This window comes from Daucus carota, chromosome 8, assembly GCF_001625215.2.
Source record: "Daucus carota subsp. sativus chromosome 8, DH1 v3.0, whole genome shotgun sequence".
In the NCBI taxonomy this organism is placed as follows: domain Eukaryota; kingdom Viridiplantae; phylum Streptophyta; class Magnoliopsida; order Apiales; family Apiaceae; genus Daucus; species Daucus carota.
The window spans coordinates 32,780,304-32,803,722 of NC_030388.2; the positions used below are offsets into that span (position 1 = coordinate 32,780,304).

The window sequence follows — 23,419 nt, forward strand, 5'->3', positions numbered from 1 at the left end:
GACATAAATGTGTAAAATCTATTTGTCAATAAATTGAGGGCAGTGATTGTCAATGTTCTGAAATTCTGAATAAAATCCGTAGGTTTTTAGTTCAGTACTTAAGCTTCATTAATTAACAAGATTATATATGATGAATTAGTTCTCTGCCGTAGGTGGGGGGGGGGGGGGGGGGGGGGGATTATTATCAAGATCGATTTAGGCCTATAGTCTGTATAAAAGTAGGAATGTTAGAAGATCTCTGATGATTCAAGAACATCAGTTTTGTATTTATATTCTTTCTTCCGTGCTATATTGGTAATACATAGTATTCACTGCTCACTAGTTTTACCATAGAAATTTTCTAGCTTTCTTAATGTGGTCCCTGTAAGGATGTGGACTTGTTAATGTATTAGATTCTAATGCCGCATACTTGCATTTTTATAATAACAATCCGGCCAATGAAATCAGAAGAATTGCAGTAGCAGTGCGGATATTTGTCTTCTCTTATTGGAATGGATGAGCGGCATAGAGCAGACTTTTGAAGAACCGCTTGCTATTAGTGGAATGAAATCTCAGTCGGCAGGAAAGTGACAGCTACAAATAAGTAGTATAATTGGCTATCTTACTAGATAGGCATAATGGAAGATCAGTTTTCATTTCTTTATAGGTGGAATTCATATGATGATGATGGTTTTCAGTGGTATGATAAGCTGTAGCATAGAATATATTTGAACATGCATTCCACTTTATGCTGATAGATGCTCCCAGAAGTTCCAGTGAAGAATTGTTTATTCACAAAGAGGCCTTGCCTTTTGGATTCTGCTTTAGATAAAACAATGCAATTTGCTTCACTGATCCTTGTTACTCTACTGATGATAGGTGGTTCTGCCTGAGCTTTTGATATTCTAACATGCCATTATGCAGCTCTTCCGCCAATGGCTGTCAGGTACCTCAACAAGTCTGGAGATAGTGCGATTTCAGGTATGTTTTTTATTGCTTTTGTAATTTTTTTCAAATATCTAATTTTAAAGACGAGGACGCCTCAGATTGTGCGGATATACTTTGTCCACGCTTCTGGTTTTGTTTTAAATTCCTCGAATTTTTGGTTCACAAGGATTACAAAAGTTAGTAGATTCCACGTCACTGTGTACATATTTCTGTATTCATTTCTGTGCATCTAGCATTACTCATGATGTAATAACTGCATTGTTTTTCTTGGTCGGATGCTTTTGAAATGGTATTAAGGTTCATGACATGGATATCCAGTTTGTATTACTAGATGCTCTATATATTTTGCAGAATCGAATCATATATGCATCAAGGGAGGGGACCAAATCACTCCACTCTTTTGGGACTTATCGAGAGGGTGGTGAAGAGGTTAAAATATTTGTGTATTTCCGTTAGAAATCGTTTAACAGCGTTAGTTTCAGGGGCAGCAGGGGTAATTGTGTGATTAATGGCTACATCTGTGTGTATGTGCTGCATCTGTTCTTGTTGTTCTGTTTCAAGCCCATATGCAAAACTAGTTGTACTCAGAATATGTAATGCAGTATGGCTGTGAGCCTGTGATGCTTATTAAGTTAATCTCTTGCTAATGTTTATATTATCTTTATTGTTGTAATTTTCATGCATTGACAAACGTTTTAAACTTGAACATCGGCGAAGACAAGTTTTATTAATAATTAAAAACATCTCTTACAAACCAATCAAATTATTCGTAATTACTCCATATTATCACTTTAAAAGTAATATTATAAATCTATATTATCTATTTATACTGTACTATATTATTATTATTATTATTATTATTATTATTATTATTATTATTATTATTATTATTATTATTATTATTATTATTTTTCCACTAAAAATGAAATATTAATAATTTTATTGGTCGGTCGAGTTTTATCAGCCGATAGGTATTATTCTACGGGTCTCCTTAATATATAACGTGTCCTAATAAACTTTTTTATTATCAATTTAGCTAAAACGGTTAAAAATTCGATCAGTATGATCGATTTGTATTTCCATTAAATTTAAAATATAAATGATAAAATGTTATAAATCATCCATGTATGACACGGATTATAAGCTAGTATTTATTAGATTAATGATTCAAGTAAAGTATTTATTAAGTTAACAAGAATGTCACTCTATCGTTAGTCGAAATTCTTAGAAATATTATATATTGAGTTTTGCATAATTTTTTATGGACGGTATTTGATAATGAAAGGTTCCGAGTTCTACTATTTTAGAGAATATTATTAGATTTTTAAAATTTTATCAATTATTCATTTTTATTTTTTTGATTGTTTTATTTGATTAAATAAAAATAAATAGTAGATACATTTTTTAAAATCTAAAACTATTATCTAAAATACTGGAACTCATTTAATTTTTCATTTGGATGTAATATCACTCATAAAAAATGTGGGAAACTCAATATATAATATTTTTAAGAATTTCGAAAGTAATACTTTTAATAAAAAAATTCAAATGAGTGAGTCATTCGAGTCAGTTTTGTAATCGTGACTCACTCGATACATTTGACGGGCAAGGGACTTACTTCATAATTAATCAGATCTTGATCTTTCAATATTTACATGATTTAAATATTAATCTTGGTCTCTTTTATCAAAAAAAGAAAAGAAAATCCTGGTCTTTCTTTTGATTTTCCTTTTAGTATTGCCATACCAGCAACCCTTCCAAGGCACTTTTCTCGAGACTTTCTCGTCACACAACCAAAATGATCCTCTCATCAGCTATGTGTTTTTGTTTTTGAAGCCATTGACATTAGCAAGTATCGGAGTACAGTGATGAAATTGGCTATACTACCCTCAGTTCTAACTCCTACACTAACTCCGTTAAATGTTTTTTTAACGGAAGTACACACTATGCAAGGATTTTGAAACTAGAAGTACACACTTTGCTAGATTCAGAAATTGAGATACACAAAATGCATAAGTGTGTAAATATAGGTACACAACTTGCATTTTACTCCAGCATTTATATATACACTTTGATTTTTGTACTGTCGGACGAGTCGGCAGGACTAGCTAGAAAGCCTAAAGTTGATAAATGTTAACAGAGAGCTCGAGGAGATCCATGGTGGAGCCAGTAATACAGGCATGCATGATTTCATCTAATCATATGGATATCCTTAAATATCCGGCATCAGGGTCCATATGACTAGGAAAACCAACTCCCTAATCTTTTTTTTAAAAGAAATCATACGACATATCATCTTGATTGTACGTTGATGAAAATAAAAACCGAAAATGAGGATGAATGATATGAAAATAAAAGACAACATAAAATTTCAAGATTTAGATAAAGAAAGATTTATCCATCTAGTATGACTGAATTCTCATTTTAAACATTGTTAATCCAAGTACCTAACATATATATATATATATATAAGATGAAGTCGGTCGGAAATGTCCGCTTTTTTTCCGACCACTGTGGTCGGTCGGAAATTTTGGTCGGAAATGCCCGCTTTTCTAGTAGTGATATGAATACTCTCTGGCCATCGGGGCATGATGGTGATGAACGTAACGGAACCGAAAAAAGTAGAACTCTCCGGCCATTATAAGATAAATTGATTGTGCGGTATCGATTACACTGTAAGTGGTGAAGCATATGAATGGCAGATGGAAATCGTGCATCTCAAGATCTTCTTCTCCATGCCACAATTTGCAGGTTATATAATTTGGAAGAAGAGTACTTTCATCAAGTAGCATTACTAGGGTATGTACAAATCATTGTTCCATTAATTTCATCTCATCACGTCTATTCCAAATATTAACATTTACGTCTCCAGGGGAATTTGCAGAAAATGTAAATTAAATTAGTAAAAAAAAATGAAATTGATGAAATAAATTATGTTCTTAGAAATATTAATACCTGGACCAGAAAATCAAAAAGGAGAATGTTAGGACTACGTGTATTTTGAGATTTTTATAAAATATAGTTTCATAATATTTTTTTAAAAAAGAAATCTGAATAATAATTTGACGTTTATATTTTTATTAAAAAAATAAATTCAGAAAACGTTATAAAAATATAATTTATAAAAACCTCAAATTACGGACAAACAAAAAACCTAAACAACCTACCAGGACGGAAGGAAGGAGTAACGAATACAGTACAGGACAATGAGTAGAGAGTAAATAAAAATAGAACAGTCACACTATGTACATACCTAGGGTAAAGCAATTAAGTGTGGTAGTACTAATTATTTACATGCCGTACTAACAGCTGTGATCCAGATCCAGACACAGACTAAGGTACGCTTAATTATGTGTGTATAATTTCTTGATGATCAGAAAACTTTGATTAGGACAAAACAACCTAGTGAGGAACAATTGATACATACAGGGCCGTCCGGGAGAATTTTGGAGCTCTGTGCTAAAATATGAATTAGGCCCCAAATAATAAAAAAAAATATGTATATTATAAAAGTAAATAAATAATAAAAATATTATTTTTTTATAAAATTAAAACAGATCACTTAAAATAAAATAAATAATGTTATTAAATAATCAGTAATTCTAATATTTTAAACAAAATTTATATATGAATTTATTTGAGATATATCTATATTTCATTGAAAAGAATGAAATTTATAGTACATATGGAAAAATATCATATGTAAAAAATATTATGAAAACATTTAATAAAAGAGTAATTATTATAAAAAAAAAGTAAAGATACAACACAAAAGAATTTAAAATGCAAATAGACATAATAAACTAATCTATTAGATTATGTAATTATTTGTCTATAAATAAAAAGAATGAAAATAAATATAAAATTTTTAATTTTCAATTTCATTCTCTAAATTTTTTTTTATTAAATAAAACATTGATTTCTAAATTTTGAGGCCCCTATAGTTTTGGGGCCTTGTGCCGTCGCCCACCTTGCACGTCTCAAAAACCGGACATACTCCTGAATTAGTTAGTGATTTTTACTGCTGCATGTACGGATATTATACGAAAAGCGGCTAATAACTATTTATGGATAGTAAGAACACAGTACTGATAAAATCGATAGGAAATTAAATATTTCATATCCATGTTAGTAATTGGAAATATCGACAACTAGTGTACGTATATTACTTGATCATATTATTTTGATTAATGTTCTGGACTTCTAGCTTGTGTTGTACAGAATCCATAAGGTTAATTATGTATGTGGATTCAATTGTGTGAATACTGAAGAGGTTCTTAATCTGCTAACTAACCAGGGTTAGTTAGCTCTAACAATCATTAACCAAAATGATCACTTTCCACGTACTATAAATACAATACACCCCACTTGCAATCTTCTCACCACCCACAAGCATCTTCATCTACACAATTCTCAAACGTTTCAAATGAAGATGTCTAGTGTTCTCACCATCTTCTCTAGCTTACTCTTCTCTTTAGGATCTGCTCTGTATTATGATCATTGGCCTTTTTTAGCTAACTTCGTGTTAGTTTGTTCTCTGTTCTCTTCTTTTGTTTCCCTTATTTCGGGGCTTTGGTTGATCCCGGGAGGTTTTGCATGGAGAGGGTTTCAGGGCGGGAAAAATATTTCCGGCCCTATGGGTTGGCCAGTGTTGGGTATTTTGCCTCAGATGGGCCCTCTTGCTCATCAAAAACTGGCTGCCATGGCTTTAGCGTTTCGCGCTAAAGGCCTCATGGCGTATAGCCTTGGCTCGACCCGGGTGATCATCAGTAGTCGCCCGGAGACAGCCAAGGAAATTTTGTCAGGGAGTTCTTTCTCTGACCGTCCTGTAAAGGAGTCCGCTCGGTTATTAATGTTCGAGCGTGCCATTGGCTTCTCCCCCTCTGGGGATTACTGGCGTAACCTCCGTAGGCTCGCTGCAAACCACATGTTCTCTCCGCGGAGGATTGCGGGTTTGGAGGGCCTCCGACAAAGCATCGCTTCCGAAATGATTGACGGAGTTTCGGAAACGATGAATTTAAAAAATGTCGTGGAGGTGAAGGGGATTCTGCAGAAGGGCGCGCTGAGAAATATGATCGAAAGTGTATTTGGAAGTTGGTTAAATTCCGAAGCAGAAGAATTAGGGTTTTTGGTCAAAGAAGGATACGAACTCATCGCGGAATTTAATTGGTCCGATTATTTCCCGCTAGGGTTTCTGGATTTTTACGGAGTGAAGAGGAGGTGTCATGCACTAGGGATTAAGGTAAGTTCACTTGTGGGCGAGATCATAAAGAAGAGAAGAAGTGATGGAGAGTTTATCGGCAGAAATGACTTCCTCAGCGTTTTGCTTTCTTTGCCGAAAGAAGATCAGCTTAGTGATGCAGATTTGGTGGCCGTCCTATGGGTAAATTATCCTTCCCTTTACCTGTATGTTAAAATCGTATATCCGTACTCATGTCAAATCAAATATTTATCAAAATACGTTACCGTCTATGTTGGAAACTTTCAGTCGGATCTAAATAATATATTCCAGAATGGACTTGGCAGACTCGTGAAACAAAATGTGATAATCCGTTGTAGATAATTAGTTTAATTACTGTAATTAATTAGTTTATGGAACGTCGTAGATCACAATGGATATAGCAGCTGGCATCTCAGCAATTAGGTTTTGACTGCATGCTAATAAAAAAATTAGTACGTGCTGTACACAAGTGGTAAAATTATGATAAACTAATACATGATAATAGATTCGAAACTTTTCTAAAGGTATTTTGTTTTGTTGACAAAAGTTATAATAATAAATAATCAGTGGTCCACGCAAATTTGTTTTGTTTTCGCCTTGCGCATAACAGCTGGAATCAGATATTTGTTCTACTTTCAAATGAAAAGACCAATGACCGAATTGGATTGTGTTGGTTCCATCGATTTCCTAATTTAAACAGTTATCATATCCATATGTTCTCCTTGGCTTTTAGTACTATACAAGAATCAAGATCTTTTTTTACTTCTTTAGATTCTGCTCTGCTCTTTTTTCTCCGGATTAAGATGTTTGAGCCGTTTTCTACCACACGCCGTCAATTATTGATATATCTTAATGTTGACCATTTTCATTTCTTATATTATATTTTGTTGACCTACAATCTGTTCTAACAAATTCTCGGTTGAGACTTGAGACGACAGGAGATAAATTCTTAATCACGGAGCTATCTCACCTCCAAATTTCTGATAGACAATATCGACATGTGTGTGCAGGAAATGATATTTAGAGGAACGGATACGGTGGCCATAGTTCTTGAATGGACCTTGGCTAGGATGGTTATGTACCCCGATATTCAAGAAAAGGCCCGTCAAGAAATTAACACGTGCACCAAGAGTGACCGGCACGTGCGGGACGGTGACATGGCCAACCTTCCTTACCTTCAGTCTATAGTCAAAGAAGTCTTAAGATTACACCCACCGGGCCCACTACTCTCGTGGGCCCGTCTGGCAATCCATGATGTCCACGTTGGCAAGTTTTTTGTCCCAGCTGGAACCACGGCAATGGTGAACATGTGGGCCATAACGCATGACCCGACAATATGGAAAGACCCGTGGGCTTTCAAGCCAGAACGTTACATTGAGGAGGAGGTTTCTATAATGGGATCAGACTTGAGACTTGCACCATTCGGGTCGGGTCGTAGGATCTGCCCGGGTAGGGTACTAGGGTTATCAACAGTTCATTTGTGGCTTGCTAGGCTGCTTCAAGAATTTAAATGGCTTCCTGCGCAACCGGTTGATCTTTCGGAATGTTTGAAGCTCTCACTCGAACTAAAGAAACCTCTGAGTTGTTATGCAATTAGTTGTCGTGACAACCAAGCTAGTTTTAGCTCTCCGTGAAACTACGTATGACTAAATAAGCTTGTGAAATCAACATCTAGCTTCTAAATATTCCAGAGCAAGTTATACAAATAATGTGTGAACTATGAAATTTAAAATGTTTAATAATTTTACGTACTTCACATTATGTATGAATGTAAGTGCTGGTTGATAGCTAGCTCGTTTGGATTGGAAGTGTCAACTTTGTAAAAAGCAATTTAAGTTCTTAATTCCGATTTGCAAATATTCTGTCGTAATGACCTGTTTTATTGTAGTACTTCTGCTTTTAAATATTTGACTTGTATTTATTTGATACATAGTTTTAAGTATATTGACGTATGGCTAAAAAAATTTACTTTTAAAATTTTATCTTTGGAAACTAAAGTATATAATATAAGTTTGATAGCTTTATAATAAAAAATAATTAAAAAAGAATTATTATAACTATACAGTCAATATTCTTAAAAATTGTGTGAAAAATCAAACGTGCACGAATACGGGAGTAATCTATAAAACTATTCATGTAAAGCCCAAGGTTTCGTTAGTTTGTGCATGCATGTTCGGTTCATGCATCTATAAAAACCGAGTCATGAACGACTGAATATATATAAACTGTAATCCATAATCAAGTTTGCTGCGGACTTGCAGTGATATGAATAAAAGAATGTATTACTCCCACTGTGTTTTTATACTTTTCCTGTTAGATGAATGACACAGAACACCTTTAAACTGAAAACTTTATCTACAATCACGTCCGATTTGTCAGCCGATTCAGAAAAATGAGCTTGTCCTCCTTTTAATCCAGCAGTTTCATGACTATACCCGTGTTCTCCATCGCAATCAACAGTACCATTGTCACAGTGATCGGGATCGAGCACATATAATTGATTATATTAGCGGATTCATTATCTGAGTCTGAAAATCCATAGTGAATACTCATACTTCTGATGATCAAAAGGAGATAACGCTCAAAGAGATTTTGTCAAAAAAAAAAAGCTCGAAGAAATGAACAAGAAACAAAGTAAATGGAGAAACGAGAGTAGTTGATGAATGATTAATGAGGTAGGTGGAGATGATGTACGTATTTTGTTTTTTTAACAGCCGTGTAAAATTGACCGGTTGTATATATATATAAAATAATTATATTCAGTGGCCAAAAGTAGAAATGAGAAAAATATTTTGAACTACCTTAAAAAGAAAGTGGGAAAAGTGCTATGAAACGGAGGGAATACGGAATAAGGTTATTGGAGGGAATCATGTGTTAACATATTTATCAACTACAGCAATATGATTACAATTCTTAACAAATATACACCAATAGTTCACGCTTCATCTAAAATTATAGGAGTCCCACTCATAAAAATTACTGTTCTTTCCAGGTAAGACCAAGTGAAATGTAGCAATTCTGGTGACGTGGGCTTGTGTGAGATTGATCTCTTATCTGTAAATCCGGCCTAATCAAAACCTTTGCATCTTTTCAAGCCCAAAAACCAGCTCATGTCGTAACATCACCCATGATAACATCTCCAATAAGATTAACTTGGTTTGGCTATAAATAACATCTCCAATAAGAGTAATTATAAATTTGGATTAAATTTAACTTTCAAGACATTAGGTTAAAGTAAGATATTAGATAAAATTTACTGAACATCTAAAATATTGTGTTTTAATAGTATTGACTATATTGGTAGATTGTAATTTAGAAATAACATATTATTAAAATTTTTATGATTAGAATATATCAATTTAATATGACGATAAACAATGAGTAATGTTTCTATAAATTTCTTTGAAATTCTGACAAATATTATCATCCATGTTAACTAAAATTATAGATAAGGGATAATGATGGTTGGAGTGTGATACCTTCAAGATATTGATTATAATTTTTATTTTTTTATGCCAACTCACTTTTATCTAAAAAAAATTCATTATTTAAATTACTCTCGAAAGATTAGCTATATGACCTTTTAATAACCAAATTTATAAAAAAATTATTACCTGAATTATCACATCACACTCGTAAAGTCACTACTTAATAGTGGACATGTAAGTTCCTTTTTTTAAATAACATCATAAATAGTATATAACGAGATCATTTAGAATTCAAAAATCGAACAATTTCGAAATGAAAATGAAGTCGGACTACTAAATTCCATCTGTATAAAAAAGTAAAATCGATTCTCTCTTTTCTCAATAAAAGTTCATATATTCTTTTAAATGATATTATATATAAATTAGATATTAATTTATTATGAAATAATATTACGATGTCATGCCAGTTTGAAATGATTAAATCAAAACAATTAAAATATATGCAATATTTATTATTATTATTTAACTTAAATTAATAAATTATGATATGTGTCATTTTATATTTATTTTTATATTTAATATGATATTTCCAATAACTTATTTTTTTATTTTTTTAAGGGGCGTGACGAGGCGGTAAATGGTACTGTAACGGAGAGCAGCAAATACATTTCGCGTGTACTAGCCTATTAATTGTGGTGGTCCCATATCTTTTTGCTCACTCCATCTCCTCCCGCCAGTTCTTCTCTCCCTCTTTCTTTCTCATTCTCTCTCAAAATCATACTCAATCTCTTTTCTCGGAGACGAACAATGGTTAGAGTGAATTTTTTGCTGTAGAGAAATTTGTTTATATTTCGACGAGTTTCGTTTTTGAATTTCGAGCAATTATGTACTCTCGATCTCACTGTTTTCCATCATTTTCTCGAATTTTCAGGTTGTTGCACAGAAACTCAAGGAAGCGGAGATCACCGAGCTTGATTCGCTTCTCTTAGTAAGCTCTAATTCAAAATATGTGTGCGTGTGTGTTTGTGTGTGCGTGTGTTTATGTGTTTCTGTGCGTGTTTGTGTGTGTACGTGTGTTTACGTGTTTCTGTGCGTGTTTGTGTGTTTGTGTGTGTGTGTGTGTGCGTGTGTTCGTTTGTTTTTGTGCGTGTGTATGTTTGTGTGTTTTTGTGCGTGTTTGTGTGTGTGTTTCGTTCATATAGTTTGCGTGTTTGAAATTATGATATATCATGAAAATGTGAAGATGTGATCTCGTTGTTGTGATGTTTGTCTTACTGAATCTATAGGAAATATTACTTGTAATGTAGTTTTGGATGTTAGAAGTATTGTGTAATCTGTTTGTGCTGGTATTGATTGTTGTTTGAGTTTGCACTGAGCTATGATTACCTCGTATATTTCACAAGTGATTGTAATTAGTTAAGATTATGATCAGCATCTTACCGTACGTACTGTATTTTGCATTTGAAAGTTCAGTTCTATTACGAAGAGTATTAGAGAATTTAAGGTTTACTTCACCTGCATGAGATTATTGATTGATTCATTCGTTGTTTCGATTATTCAACTGTTAATTGCACCTGTCGATGTACTACATTTTGGATTGTTTGTTGATATGACTTTTTGTTCATGATATGATTTATCTTACTTTGAGTTGGTGAATGTTTTGAATGCTGATACAGTATGATTATCATAACAGCTGATGGCATCATTTACTTTACATGCTTATTTGTTATAGTTTCGAGTTTGTGTCGAAAATTGATATCGAGTCTTTTCATGCAGCATGTAGTGCTCTGTGTTGCTATATAGAATTCATGTTCTAAATTATTTACGGTCTCAATTTACGATCAACAGCTCATATATGGACATCAAGTGGTGGATCTGCTTTTCTAATGCTGTATTAGTGCAACAGTATTATTGGTGTAATAGTCTATCGATTGATTGATTTGCTTGATGTGTTGATGAACCAAACATAAATTGCAGAAGTTAATTAGCTACTTTCTGCACAATATGTTCAGTATCTGATATTATCAGCTTTGTTTGAATTGTTAATACATGAAGGCTTGTGCAGTTCGATTATCTATGAGATGATGAGATTATAGACTTTCGCATGCTGCTCTGTTATAGATTTAATTTAAGTCCATATAACCTAATGTTAAACTCTAGTTTTTAAGCTAACACGTATATGTTTTGATATATATTTCTATGTTTCCAGTTTAGTGACAGCCTCAGAATATGCAAATATATATATGACTCACAATTTGATTATGGATATTGTGTTCCCTAAATTTGGTTTAGTACTGTTGTTTTTTTGTAACGGTATTCATATCTAATTGAACCAGACAAGAAACCTGCTACGCATTGCCATATTCAATATTAGCTATATAAGAGGACTTTTTCCTGAGAACTATTTCAATGACAAATCGGTTCCAGCTCTAGGTACGCGACCATGCTACAACAAACTAATCCGTAAGCTATAGAGATTCTTGCATCTCAGTTTTTAATCTGTTTATTCTTGGTGCTGGTATCATAAACAGAGATGAAGATTAAGAAGCTTATGCCAATGGATGCAGAGTCGAGAAGACTGATTGATTGGATGGAGAAAGGCAAGTTAATCATTCGTCTTGAGGCTCAAAGTGAAGAAATCTTTGCTCCTAATTTGTTGCTCATGATATTTCTTTTTATGTTTAGGTGTCTATGATGCACTGCAGAAGAAATACCTGAAAACGCTTCTGTTCTGTGTGTGTGAAACAATAGATGGTCCGATGATTGAGGAATATGCCTGTAAGAGAAGTTCACCATCAAATAAATTTGTAGAGTGGAGTAACTGCTTCTCATGTGCTTTTACCGTGCATGTTAACTTATAGTCATTAATTACCGGACATAGATGTTATGGCAGAAAATCTAGTGGTCTATTTATGGATTTTGTGTTAGCCAAGAAATTAAATTCAACTAGTGCTGCATTAATAACTTCCAACTTCCCTGCCTGCAGTTTCTTTCAGTTATTCAAACTCTGAAAGTCAAGAGGTCTCGATGAACGTAAATCGCATTGGGAATAAAAAGCAAGGGGGAACATTCAAGTGCAACTCGAGTACAGAAATTACTCCAAATCAGATGAGGTATGTTCATCTACTGATTGCATTGTTCCTTCGTTCATATTACTCCAACTAAACTCTAGTTTATGCAAATATTACTTTTGATGTCATATATGGATTGCAGGAGTTCTGCTTGCAAAATGGTCCGTACATTGATTCAGTTAATGAGAACTCTGGATAAAATGCCAGAAGAGGTACATCTGCATACCACTAACCGTCGTGCTAATTAACATGCACACATTCAATTCTATATTTGGTTATGAACTTTTTTATATATTTGCAGCGGACTATATTGATGAAACTCCTGTATTATGATGATGTTACGGTATGCCATTTTATTTGACTTGCTTTTATCTTCATAGTCTTAAGTTTTTTTGTATTGCCAATAAAGTTTTTCAGCTTGATAATGCAGCTCATTAGTTTTAACGTTATTAACAAGAACAGGCATTTCCTGAGACCATTTTCCTTGATATAGTATCTCTTCTGTTGAAATTATGTCCTTCCTATGAATTAACCGCAATAAAATATTAATTAGCCACTGTAATACCATCTCAAGACGATATTACAAATACTTGTTACAGCCTGTGGACTATGAGCCACCATTCTTCAGAGGGTGCACAGAAGAAGAAGAAGTTAATAATCCATGGACCAAGAATCCTCTGAAAATGGAGGTTGGCAATGTCAACAGTAAACATTTAGTATTAGCTCTCAAGGTAAATGTAAAATATCCAGAAATACACAATCCTTTAAATTTCTACTCATAAAATAATTAATTGTTTTCGTGGTGCTTTTTACAGGTTAAAAGTGTACTTGATCCTTGTGAGGATGAGAATGATGATATGCAAAATGATGATGTCAGCTTGGGGGGTGATTCTGTCAAAGGAGATGCAAGTGACTCTGAAACTGAGGTAAAGCATATATAATTAGGTTAATATAGTCTTAGATTATAAGTAGTTATAAGAAACTTAATCAAGCTTGGTAACACAATATAATTTGGGTTTCTTGCAGACCATGGATGAAGACCAGTATGTGGTTGCACCAGTAGGTAGGTTGCCTGTCAGCAGCTTTGAATTATAATATTGATTTTAGATCTTGTATTGTAATGCTAAAGCTTTTCCTTGTAGACAAAGAAAGGCTTCAGAGAAATCAAACAGCAACTGATGATGGTACACAACATTCCGCAGAACACTGTAGTACAACACCTTCAATGGCATGAATTTACAGATGTAATAAAGTAATTTAACAAGTTTTGCTTGCCAATATACAGATGATACTCAGGATCCAATAGAAGATGAAGAGCAATATCGTCGAGTAAAGGAATGGATTAGTTCTTACCACCTTGGCACTGTCGAGCTTACTGATGTTCTCTCAAATTTCTCGGATATATCAGTGGTATCGACTCACTTCTCTTAAATGTGGATTAACATAAGTTTTGCTTTAACTAGTTGGCTCCTGAAATCTTGGCAAACTAAGTTCTTAATTTAAGTATGATTCTTACCTTCCATCATTGCAGGTGCTTATTGAAGGTACATGGAGGTTCCAGTTAGTATGTAAAGTTGAAAGAAACAGGCACCTACCCTGTAAATTTATCCTGGACACATTTAACCATTTCCTTGCTTTTTGACTGGTTTCAGAAGTTATGGACAAACTGGTGAAGGAGGACATCTTAACTAAAAGCGGAACAAATGCTTACATTATTAATAAGCTGAAGGTTTTTCTATATATAACTTATGTGATCTATGTATTCCCTTGTAACTTGTAAGATTTCCTTTCGTGATCTTCACTGCCATGAAAACAATGGTTCCAGAAATCTGACTATGAATTTGAAGCTGTGAAAGAAGAAAATGATGGCCAGATATTTCGTAATGGCAGTAAAGTTCAGCCAAACATGGATGAGGATCATATGTACATGAAGGTAAATATAGACCAACTATATTTGACTTGTATATCTTTTCTTTTTCCAGTGGCGAAGTGTGTGTCTTCTGCTAACCAGCTACTGGATCCAGTACCTAATTAGCTACTGTTCTTGTTTATGTATGATTCAGCTTAGTGTCTTCTCTACTAAAACTCTTACTTCCATTTTTTTTTTAAAGCTCCTACAAGTCCTGGTTTATGATGTATTTGTAAGTTTTTCAAATATTTGTATGGGAGTTAATTGATAATGATAACATAATGGGTTGTCACCTATCCTTTAGCTTATAGAATAGATATATTGCTCAATTCTCTTACAATCACTTGCAGGCACTTTACCATGCTCTTCCAATGGACTACATTACTGTTTCCAAGCTTCACAACAAGCTCGAAGGAGAAGTCAACCAGACCACAGTGCGTAAGCTAATTGATAAGATGACAAAAGAAGGGTTTGTTGAAGCTCAAAGCAATAGGAGACTTGGTATGAAAATTAAGCATTTAAATTACTTTCAGTGCATGAATCAGATTTGTTGGTCGATGTTTACATATTCCTTTTATTTCTGCAGGCAAGCGTGTGATCCATTCCAATTTAACTGAGAAAAAATTGCATGAAGTCAAGAAAAACTTGAACCTTAATGAGATGGTTGAAGTTTAAAGTTCTTTAGGCACATTAATGCAAGTTTCTTTAATTTCCTGTAAACAATTTTTTTTTAAATGCAATTATGTTGATAGGAGCTGGATGAGCCCCAAAGGAAGCTGAACCACTCAGAACCTAATACAATTGGTACGTAATTGATCAAATAAATTCGCCTCTTATTTGAACAGAATAATTCAATACTTTAACTGTGTAATGATAACTAGGAAGCAAACAAAGGGACTTGTCCACTTGTGGCGGAGTTCGCTCCATTGGATCAGATCTAACTCGCATGATAGGCAAATCTGATGCTTATCAGAACGGATCCATCAGGAGTGACCATACTGTTGTAAAGATGAAAGAGCATGGAACCCCTACAAGCAGAGCTCAGGTTTGTCTGGTCAACAACTGCCTTACATTTACCAAGTAAAAGATGTTCTGCTTTCTGACTTTCGATGTTTTGTGACTTAAAATACTGTAATCTGACTTTTTTCAATCATGCAGCCAGCAGCTTCTAGAGAGAGTTTTGCACAAGTAATGGAAATTGGCAGAAACAATGGAAACCATGACAATTGCAGTGAGTTTGATGCAATCATGTGCAGCAAGTCTTCATCTCAGAGCAAGCGGTCCAGAAAAGCAAGCGCTGTAAGCTTCCATCCATGGCTGTGTCTTTATATTTAGTTAATTGTCATCAGCCATTAAAGAGATCCAATGTCATAAGATTAATACTCCACGTACACACAATACCCCCCCCCCCCCCCCCCCCCCCCGGTTCCGTTAATTATTTGTATCTACCCTTAGGCCTCCGGATAAGACCTTTCGGTGCAGAATTGGAACGAAACAATAAAATCACATATTGTTGTTGCAGAATTGGAACGTAACAATAAAATCACATATTGTTGTTTTATACTACAGTAATGACCAATCAACCTGATTTCTGGAACAAAAATAGTCTTAAACGACTCTTTTGTAGAGACTTAATTTTCCATTTATTGGTGACAGGTTAAGGATCCTATCCTTCAGTACACTAAGCGCCAGAAGGCTCAAGTCGCCTGAAAAGAATCAGACTCAATGGCCTGATAATTTCCAGAGTTTCTTTCCATTTATTCCTATTTCATCAGACAGCACTTGAATCAGCTTTCTTCCTTTCTTTGTTGAACCTGGTGATTCTTAACTGGATATGTAATAGATATGATTATTATGCTTATTATGTTAACATTTCAGACTTGTGATAACACTCCCCATATTTTGTTTGGAGTCCAAGTACGATGATAAATGGCAACCAAAGGAGACCTGTTTTGTTCGTTTATATCCATATCTTTTATGTTATTATGTTTCTATATTTGTTTCTAAGAATCATTATGTATTGTGATGCTGGTATCAGTGTTGAGCTGCATCAGATATCATAATTTTGTTTTTGGAATGTTAGCAAATTTCAATCCTTAGAGGGATTTGTGTTGAGTGTTAATGTTTGTATTATTTTAAGGTTTCAATTATAGCTTATTAGCTTCTGGTTCTTTAAAATGCTCATGCTATATTATGTCAATGAAAGTTTCAGTAAGAAAAATTTTATGTCTCTGCTTGAGAGTCTAACATTCATTTTATTTGGAGTGAAATAGTGAATAGCTGATAGGCCTGATGAGCTGCTCATGCCTCTGCTACAAGAATGTAATTTGGCCTTGTAACGGCGATATAGTTGAGTACACTAATTACCGTAAGGTAATTATCATTATCATTTGTATACATTTTACTGGTTCTTTAAACTATGTTTAGTTTATTATCCAGTAAAATTGATGCTCGACCTTATCTATTTGGCTACACATCAAACAAGTTGCAGATGCTAATGATATTTCTGTTGTGAAGTCGGTTTCATAAACTCACAAACGACTTTTATGCAAGCTTATTATTTAGAAAGAATCAATGAATAAGTTAATTCGACTTTTACTAGTAACATTTGTTGCCAAGATAGTGGTTCAGTTTAGTGGGTGGGCTAGACCTTACACTTCCAACCGCATTGGTTGCACCTCCAACAAACAACAGCATCAAATGGTAATATAGCCTTATATATATGGACCACCTCTTTATTTTTCCTGCGTAACTTTCCATTCTTGTTTCAGCTACATCGCCAAAAACAGTCTTCATAATGATATGATCATACGATAAAGAAGAAATAACGAATAAGTGCCCTTCAACCACCAAATTCCCTTTGACATACACTATTACAATGTCGTCTTTCAATTATCGAAAGTTTACAATTTCGAGTTTCGGATCGTGTTCGTCTGGCTAATTAAGAGCTTATTTAAGAGTATTTTGGAGATGCTCTTAGAAACTTATTAAAATACTCAAAGTCATTGGTACTTCTTTCAAAAATCGAGCCGAACTCGAACTGAATCCGAATTTAAAATCTATGTGAATGGGTTTTGTGGCGGGGCATTAAGGCAAACACAATCTCTACTTTCAAATTGCACTTCACCATCTTTTTCTTTACAAGCACTATCTCATCCCTACATGCTTCTTTAATCTACTTTCTTGTATATACAAACACTCTAAGCTTAAATCAACTAATTGGTGAGTTGATGCAGATAAACACACAGTTAAAGTAAAACTTTAAGCTTGTATAATTAACACTCTAAAGCTTATGCTAATAATGCACTCAATCGACTAATCATGATAATTACAAAAAATAAAGTATATAATAATAAAATTACCTTGGATACCTTGTCTTTACCCCTGTGCTACTGAACTTACACCTTACTTTTCATCAACTTTATCCTCAGCACTTCAAATGCAACTTAGCTGGCTTTTCTTGAAAAAAGCTAGACTTGTACTGCATGCACTATCACGCTTTTTAATCCAGTTTTTGTTAGCAAATATTACAGCTAATCATCAATGAGAGTGGTTGGTTTAACTATAAACGAGGTGGTTAGTGTAACTTGCTCAATCTCATTTCACCTTCTTCTTTCCTGCACACTACAGCTAGTATAACTAACAAAGTTACATGAGAAAAGAGTGTGATTATGGTTACTTACTTTGATACTTAAACTACCATTTGTTCAAAAAATGCCGATTAAATTCCGCGCCTTTATTTCTTCCTTTAAGTAGCGTAATTAGGATTATAAGATATCGAGGACTAAAGAAAAATTAAATTATTGAGTTGGACCACTAAAAATTTGGTTTAATATTGTTCCAAATGTTCCAAAATTTGTCAGAAACTTAAAATCTTGTTATGCCAATGCCTTTTGTCTTCTAGGACTATGACATCGGAATTATAATATTCCTAATAATGACATTTTCTTTTCTTATATAAGTAGGAAAAATGAAAATATGTATATTTTTGATTATAGTATAAGGTATGTGATGTCTCTATCATACTTTTGCAATTGACTATTGAGTTGAATATTATCTTCAATGTACAGAAAAAAGGATTGACAGTACAATCAAATCTACAATGAATTTGAATATGGTAACTTGAATTCATTTTGACAGTACTAAAATTTCAAGGCACAAAGACAGAAATGTAGATAACACTGTTGATACAAGTTGCTATCTCCATCTTGAACATACAAGTAACTGACTTGAAGCAAGTAAAATTGTTGTTACTATAACTTAAATTTTCTCTTTTCCAAAATTTCTATCTATTTTCTTTTAGTTTTTTCTTAATTAAGATCTCGAATTCAACTCTCGTCCATTGCTTCACCTTCGAGATCACCCTCGCCTTCGATATTGTGATCATCCTCCCATCTCTCGGTAGGTGTACACTCGGATTTATGTCGTGTCCTCCAGTCGAGAGCTTGACAGGCTCTTGAACAATAATTCACTTTGCCACAAACGGAACACCTCCGAAACTCATGCCTCCTCGACTCGGGTCGACCGCACCCCACATGCGAACACAAACGGAGCCCCGGACCCGGACTCTTGCCCCCGAACCAATCAGTCAAAAACTGATTAGCCGGCTGAGGAGCCGGCTCGGGAACATTGCAGCCAAAGTCACTGAGCAAAGGACAATTAGAACAGCCAGCCAAATGAACATGCCTGTGGCTTGGGAGTGGGTTCCACACGAGCCATGAGCTAGAAGTAAGCGCCTGTGGAGCCGTGTTCAAAACCGCGGCTAGCTCGCGAGCGTTGGCTTGGACCAAGAAGCGGCGCCCTTCTGTTATGTTTTGGCGCACGCCGTAGCCGTCTTGGAGACAATGGCCTAGCTCGCGTAGCGCGTCGACGTGGCCTAGAAAAGCGGCTCGAGCGCACAGCGCCACGCCGGCTCGGAGATCTTTATCGGTTTTCGAACCACCGCTACCATTAAACTGAATAACCGCGAGCGCATAGAGTGCCGGAGCGTGTAACTTAATCGCGGCTTTCGCTAGTAGTGACGCTCCCGTGCCTCGGTTATTCAGACAATAAAATCGAATCTGTTTTAACAAAAATTAAATTAAATTCAGAAATATTGCACTAATTTCTAACATAAAATAAATTCGAGAATTAAACTTATTTAAATATTACCATGCCGAGAGTGTAACAGGCTTCAACATTTCCAGCCTCAGCACATTGCTTAAGAAACCGGTGAGTTGATTCCGACCACCGGGAAGCTTTCACGGCGAACACTTTCGGAGAAGCTTTAGCCAGCACCATAGAACGCAGCCCCAAGTCATTGAGTCTCTTACATCTGTTAATATACATACACAACTCATTCATATAAGTACTTTTCAATAAAGTAACTTAAATAGCCATCGGAAAATGAAATCTTACGTGACTAAAACACGGCCGAGATCAGCGGGGCAAGCGGCGGAGGAGCTGAGCTTCGAGAGAATCGTAAGCACGAGATCATCGGGTAGATTATCAAGAAAATCGATTTTCTTGTGACGTTTCCGGCAAGTCTCGCCTGGAAAATCTCGCCGTCTCTTCGTAACGAACTTTTCCGGCGACATATAACACTCTCCTCTCCGGGTTCTCATTTGTGAAGGAAATGTGTGTATGTGTTTGATCCTGTGAATCTATCTATCTAAACGTACATGTAATATTTGTGTGTGGATGTTTGTGTCCTTGAAGATAAGGCCTAGTCAAAAATGAAATCCAGAGGGGTTTAAATAAGAGGTGAAAGAACATGAAGAGGAGATTAGAACAACAAAGAGATAAAGCAAAGTGTTTGATTTATCATGTATATTGCCCTGGTTTATGCTGTTATTTACCACAATATCCTTGTACTTGTGTTTTGATTGTACCTGGTCAAACTGCATTGACCAGATCCTCCTGTCCGTCCGTCCTCTCACGACGGTTTTTCTTTTCCTCTTATACAACTCTTTTTTGTTACTTCCTCCGTTTTTATAAACTATTCTCGTTTGATATGCAAGAATTGTTCATTACATAAGATAAATTATTAATTTATATTTATTTTATAAGATTAAATATAGTTGTGAGTGATCTTATTTGATTCGTATTCATGAATATTTTAATGAAATTAAAAATATTAATAATTAAAAATATATGTTGACAAACGTGATAAAAGACAAACTAGAAAAAGTAATAAAAGATGGAAGGACTACTTATTAATGGTCTCGGACTCTCCGTTAATAAAAGTCGAAACTAAAAATTAAAATAATTTTGTGTTAGACATAATAAATAACTTCTATATTATTTTTGGTCATTTCGACTTTCATTTAATACGGTGATTTGAACGAAAAATAATATACTGGACGGTTATGGGGAAATTTACTGAGAAAGTAGGTGACACGCGCGGGAGGAGCGAGTAGGGGAGGGTTAGGAAATCAGGTACCGAGTTTTGGGCATTGTTCATGACTCACTGCACTTGAGGTTGAAAGAGGTGAGTCAGCAGTAACAGATGATTCAGTTACTTTTTGTTTGTTTTTACTTGCAATTTCTGTTTATGTAACTCTCTGCCGCACTTTATATTTTGTCTGTATTGACTGCTCAGCTATTGGCAGTTTGGCATTTTGTTCATTTGCAAATTGAATACTACTATAATTTATTATAAGAATATAGCCCAAGTCATGTACTCACTCCCACCCAGTTTTCCAATAATTTATTATGTTCTGCTATTGGTACTTTTATTCCTGATTGTTAAGATAGCGATTTTGATAAATATTATTTTTTTTGACAAATGCAAGAAAATTTCATTAACTTGAATATAATACAGTCGGGATAAACCCCCAACTGTCGATACAACCAGGTGGTAAAACAAATAACATGCTAAAAATAATTAGATGATTTATTTCCTGATCGTTTAACAGATAGAATTCAAAAATTCTTGAAGCAAAAAACGAAATCAAAGACATCCTAAGCGATCTAAATTGCACCAAAATCTCTGGAAACAGTAACATCGCAATTGACCATATCACATAAAAACTATTGTTAGCCCAATGTTCAGAAACACCAATCGCATAAATCGAGATTGGAGAATTGGCACCACAGCTATCTACATGCCGGATACCAGCTATAGACTTGCCGAAGGCACCCCAGCTATCTACATGCCGGATACCAGCTATAGACATGCCGAAAGTGTAAACCCGTGAATGATGAACAATCTTTGATTGTGAAAGGTGAGCTCTTGCAATAATCACCATCGTCCCAGATTCGATACAGTTTTTGTGGATCATCAAAAATATCAAGAAACTCGTTTTCAACAGATCCAACACGAAATAAACCCAATCAAGACTAAAGAAAAACATAACAAACACTCCAAAAGGAGAGACAAACCACACACTCCAAGAGGAGAGACACACAAACACCCAAAAGATTGGGTTTTATCGAAAAGAAATTAAACGAGAATAAAAGATAGATAATGAAAGAGTTGGGGCTTTCCACCGGAGAAAACCAGTGGAAGCCCCTCAATTTACTTGAAAAAGAGCAAACCCTAACGGAGGAGGAGTAAGAGAGGAGGGAGCCGACTACTCGAATACTTGCAATAACTGATGATTGATTTTGATAAATATTATTTAATTACATATATTATGTCATATTTAATATCGGATTCCAATTTTTCGTTAAAAAAATCTTGAATTTTTGCTTAGAGCCTATAGGTATATATATTTAGTTGATGAATAAAGAATAGTTCTCACTGCATGCAACATGCAAGGTTCGAAACGACATGAAACTTGAAGTTGTTTTGATAATGAAAATGAATTTACTAATCAACGTCGTATGGCACGTAAATCCGCCGGCCTTGGACCCCGTCGCCGTTGAATTTAAATTTCCCATCACGTCAATTTATTAGTCAAGTAGTTGATAGTATGATGGCACTTTCATCAATCCACAGAGAGCTCTCGGCAACAAAAAAGAAAAAGAGAAAATACTTTACAAGTTATAAACACATTTGATAATCGCTTAGGATTTTACCTATGTGAACTGATCGAATTATCGATCTGAGCAATATTTTATTTCTAAAATAAAAAATAAAAAAATTGAACCAGATATAGGCGATTCCATGAGCTAGTTTGCCCACCAAACATGAAGAATATGGGATCGGCATGGTTGTATGCGTCGGCAATTTACAAATTGCATGCGAAAGAGAAAACTAGACAGTGCTTTAATAATCAAGTTTGATGCGGACCAAACTCTATTAATTAAGAAAATAATTATTAGTTTGTTTTAAAACAAACGATTTACTAGTAGATTGTGGTATAATAGTGTCATAGGAAACAACAGATAACCCTGCTACGCCAATTTTTAATCGGACATTGATGGTGATCTGATAGAATGTGTCGTCAAGCCACCCATCGCACTCACATCCCTACCCTTGTGTAAGCAAATGTTACATTAGTCATATATATTAATTAGTTCAGCTGTTACTAAATTTCCTCAAAGGTATTGAATTTAGTGATCAGATGTCGGCTAAATGAATCAAAACAAACTTGTAAGTTGTTCGAATCGAGAGTAGGGGAATTGGGCTTGATAATATTAGACAAGCTCAAGTTTAAACGAAAAATAATATTTATTTTCCAAAAATATTAAATTATTCTATGATTAAATATCCGGCTATATATCCAGCTAAGGGTGTTAATGAATTGTATTGTTCGAGCTATTTCAATTTGGTTTGGGATATTATTCGAATTCAATAATAATGAATCGGAGCTCAAAATATTCAAATAATTTATTGAACTAAAGTCTGCAAATCTAATCTAGAATCACTTAATCATTTATTTTCGAAGCATTGTGCATCAATTATGTGCAGAGTCATTTGTTTTTATATTAAGGTGTT

The 23,419-nt window shown here is 34.6% G+C and overlaps 3 protein-coding genes and 1 long non-coding RNA gene across 5 annotated transcripts; 3 read left to right on the plus strand and 1 right to left on the minus strand.

The window, feature by feature from the left end:
• Positions 1-184: 184 nt before the first annotated feature.
• On the plus strand, positions 185-1,589 carry LOC108199089 (uncharacterized). Its single transcript, XR_001802270.2, has 2 exons — positions 185-960; positions 1,279-1,589. It is a non-coding gene; the product is annotated as an uncharacterized LOC108199089 (long non-coding RNA).
• A 3,704-nt stretch (positions 1,590-5,293) lies between these two features.
• LOC108197340 (cytochrome P450 78A5) lies at positions 5,294-8,018 on the plus strand. Its single transcript, XM_017364925.2, has 2 exons — positions 5,294-6,310; positions 7,159-8,018. Exons 1-2 carry the CDS (start codon positions 5,354-5,356, stop codon positions 7,780-7,782), a joined length of 1,581 nt encoding a protein of 526 aa, XP_017220414.1. The 5' UTR covers positions 5,294-5,353; the 3' UTR covers positions 7,783-8,018.
• Positions 8,019-10,249: 2,231 nt separating this feature from the next.
• Positions 10,250-16,519, plus strand: LOC108197809 (meiosis-specific protein ASY1). 2 transcript variants are annotated; one of them, XR_010286104.1, is made up of 22 exons: positions 10,250-10,386; positions 10,508-10,564; positions 11,913-12,009; positions 12,108-12,176; positions 12,262-12,354; positions 12,563-12,689; positions 12,790-12,859; positions 12,949-12,990; positions 13,247-13,378; positions 13,463-13,573; positions 13,674-13,710; positions 13,790-13,831; positions 13,933-14,057; positions 14,179-14,191; positions 14,300-14,376; positions 14,473-14,580; positions 14,907-15,057; positions 15,143-15,219; positions 15,309-15,360; positions 15,438-15,636; positions 15,715-15,855; positions 16,213-16,519. XR_010286104.1 is itself a non-coding variant. In XM_017365515.2 (22 exons), exons 1-22 carry the CDS (start codon positions 10,384-10,386, stop codon positions 16,264-16,266), a joined length of 1,842 nt encoding a protein of 613 aa, XP_017221004.2. In that variant the 5' UTR covers positions 10,253-10,383; the 3' UTR covers positions 16,267-16,519. The 2 variants fall into 2 exon arrangements, 1 of the variants encoding a protein (XP_017221004.2); XM_017365515.2 differs by having other exon boundaries at positions 10,253-10,386; positions 15,438-15,601.
• A 2,135-nt stretch (positions 16,520-18,654) lies between these two features.
• Positions 18,655-20,310, minus strand: LOC108197399 (F-box protein At1g67340). The gene is made up of 3 exons (XM_017365006.2): positions 19,954-20,310; positions 19,708-19,870; positions 18,655-19,616 (listed from the first exon to the last, which is right to left on the minus strand). The coding sequence occupies exons 1-3, from the start codon at positions 20,157-20,159 to the stop codon at positions 18,885-18,887; spliced, it is 1,101 nt and encodes a 366-aa protein (XP_017220495.1). The 5' UTR covers positions 20,160-20,310; the 3' UTR covers positions 18,655-18,884.
• Between the last annotated feature and the right edge of the window lie 3,109 nt (positions 20,311-23,419).

What these genes read in the sequence shown, in the direction of transcription:
- LOC108197340 (XM_017364925.2), top strand. Translation starts at nt 5,354, where the DNA reads ATGAAGATGTCTAGTGTTCTCACCATCTTCTCTAGCTTACTCTTCTCT. An exon ending in ATTTGGTGGCCGTCCTATGG is followed by an intron (nt 6,311 to 7,158) that starts GTAAATTATCCT and finishes ATGTGTGTGCAG; the next exon opens with GAAATGATATTTAGAGGAAC.
- LOC108197809 (XM_017365515.2), top strand. An exon ending in TCAAACAGCAACTGATGATG is followed by an intron (nt 13,832 to 13,932) that starts GTACACAACATT and finishes GCCAATATACAG; the next exon opens with ATGATACTCAGGATCCAATA. An exon ending in ACATTATTAATAAGCTGAAG is followed by an intron (nt 14,377 to 14,472) that starts GTTTTTCTATAT and finishes CAATGGTTCCAG; the next exon opens with AAATCTGACTATGAATTTGA.
- LOC108197399 (XM_017365006.2), bottom strand. Translation starts at nt 20,159, where the DNA reads ATGAGAACCCGGAGAGGAGAGTGTTATATGTCGCCGGAAAAGTTCGTT. An exon ending in CTCGGCCGTGTTTTAGTCAC is followed by an intron (nt 19,871 to 19,953) that starts GTAAGATTTCAT and finishes GTATATTAACAG; the next exon opens with ATGTAAGAGACTCAATGACT. An exon ending in CCTGTTACACTCTCGGCATG is followed by an intron (nt 19,617 to 19,707) that starts GTAATATTTAAA and finishes TTGTTAAAACAG; the next exon opens with ATTCGATTTTATTGTCTGAA.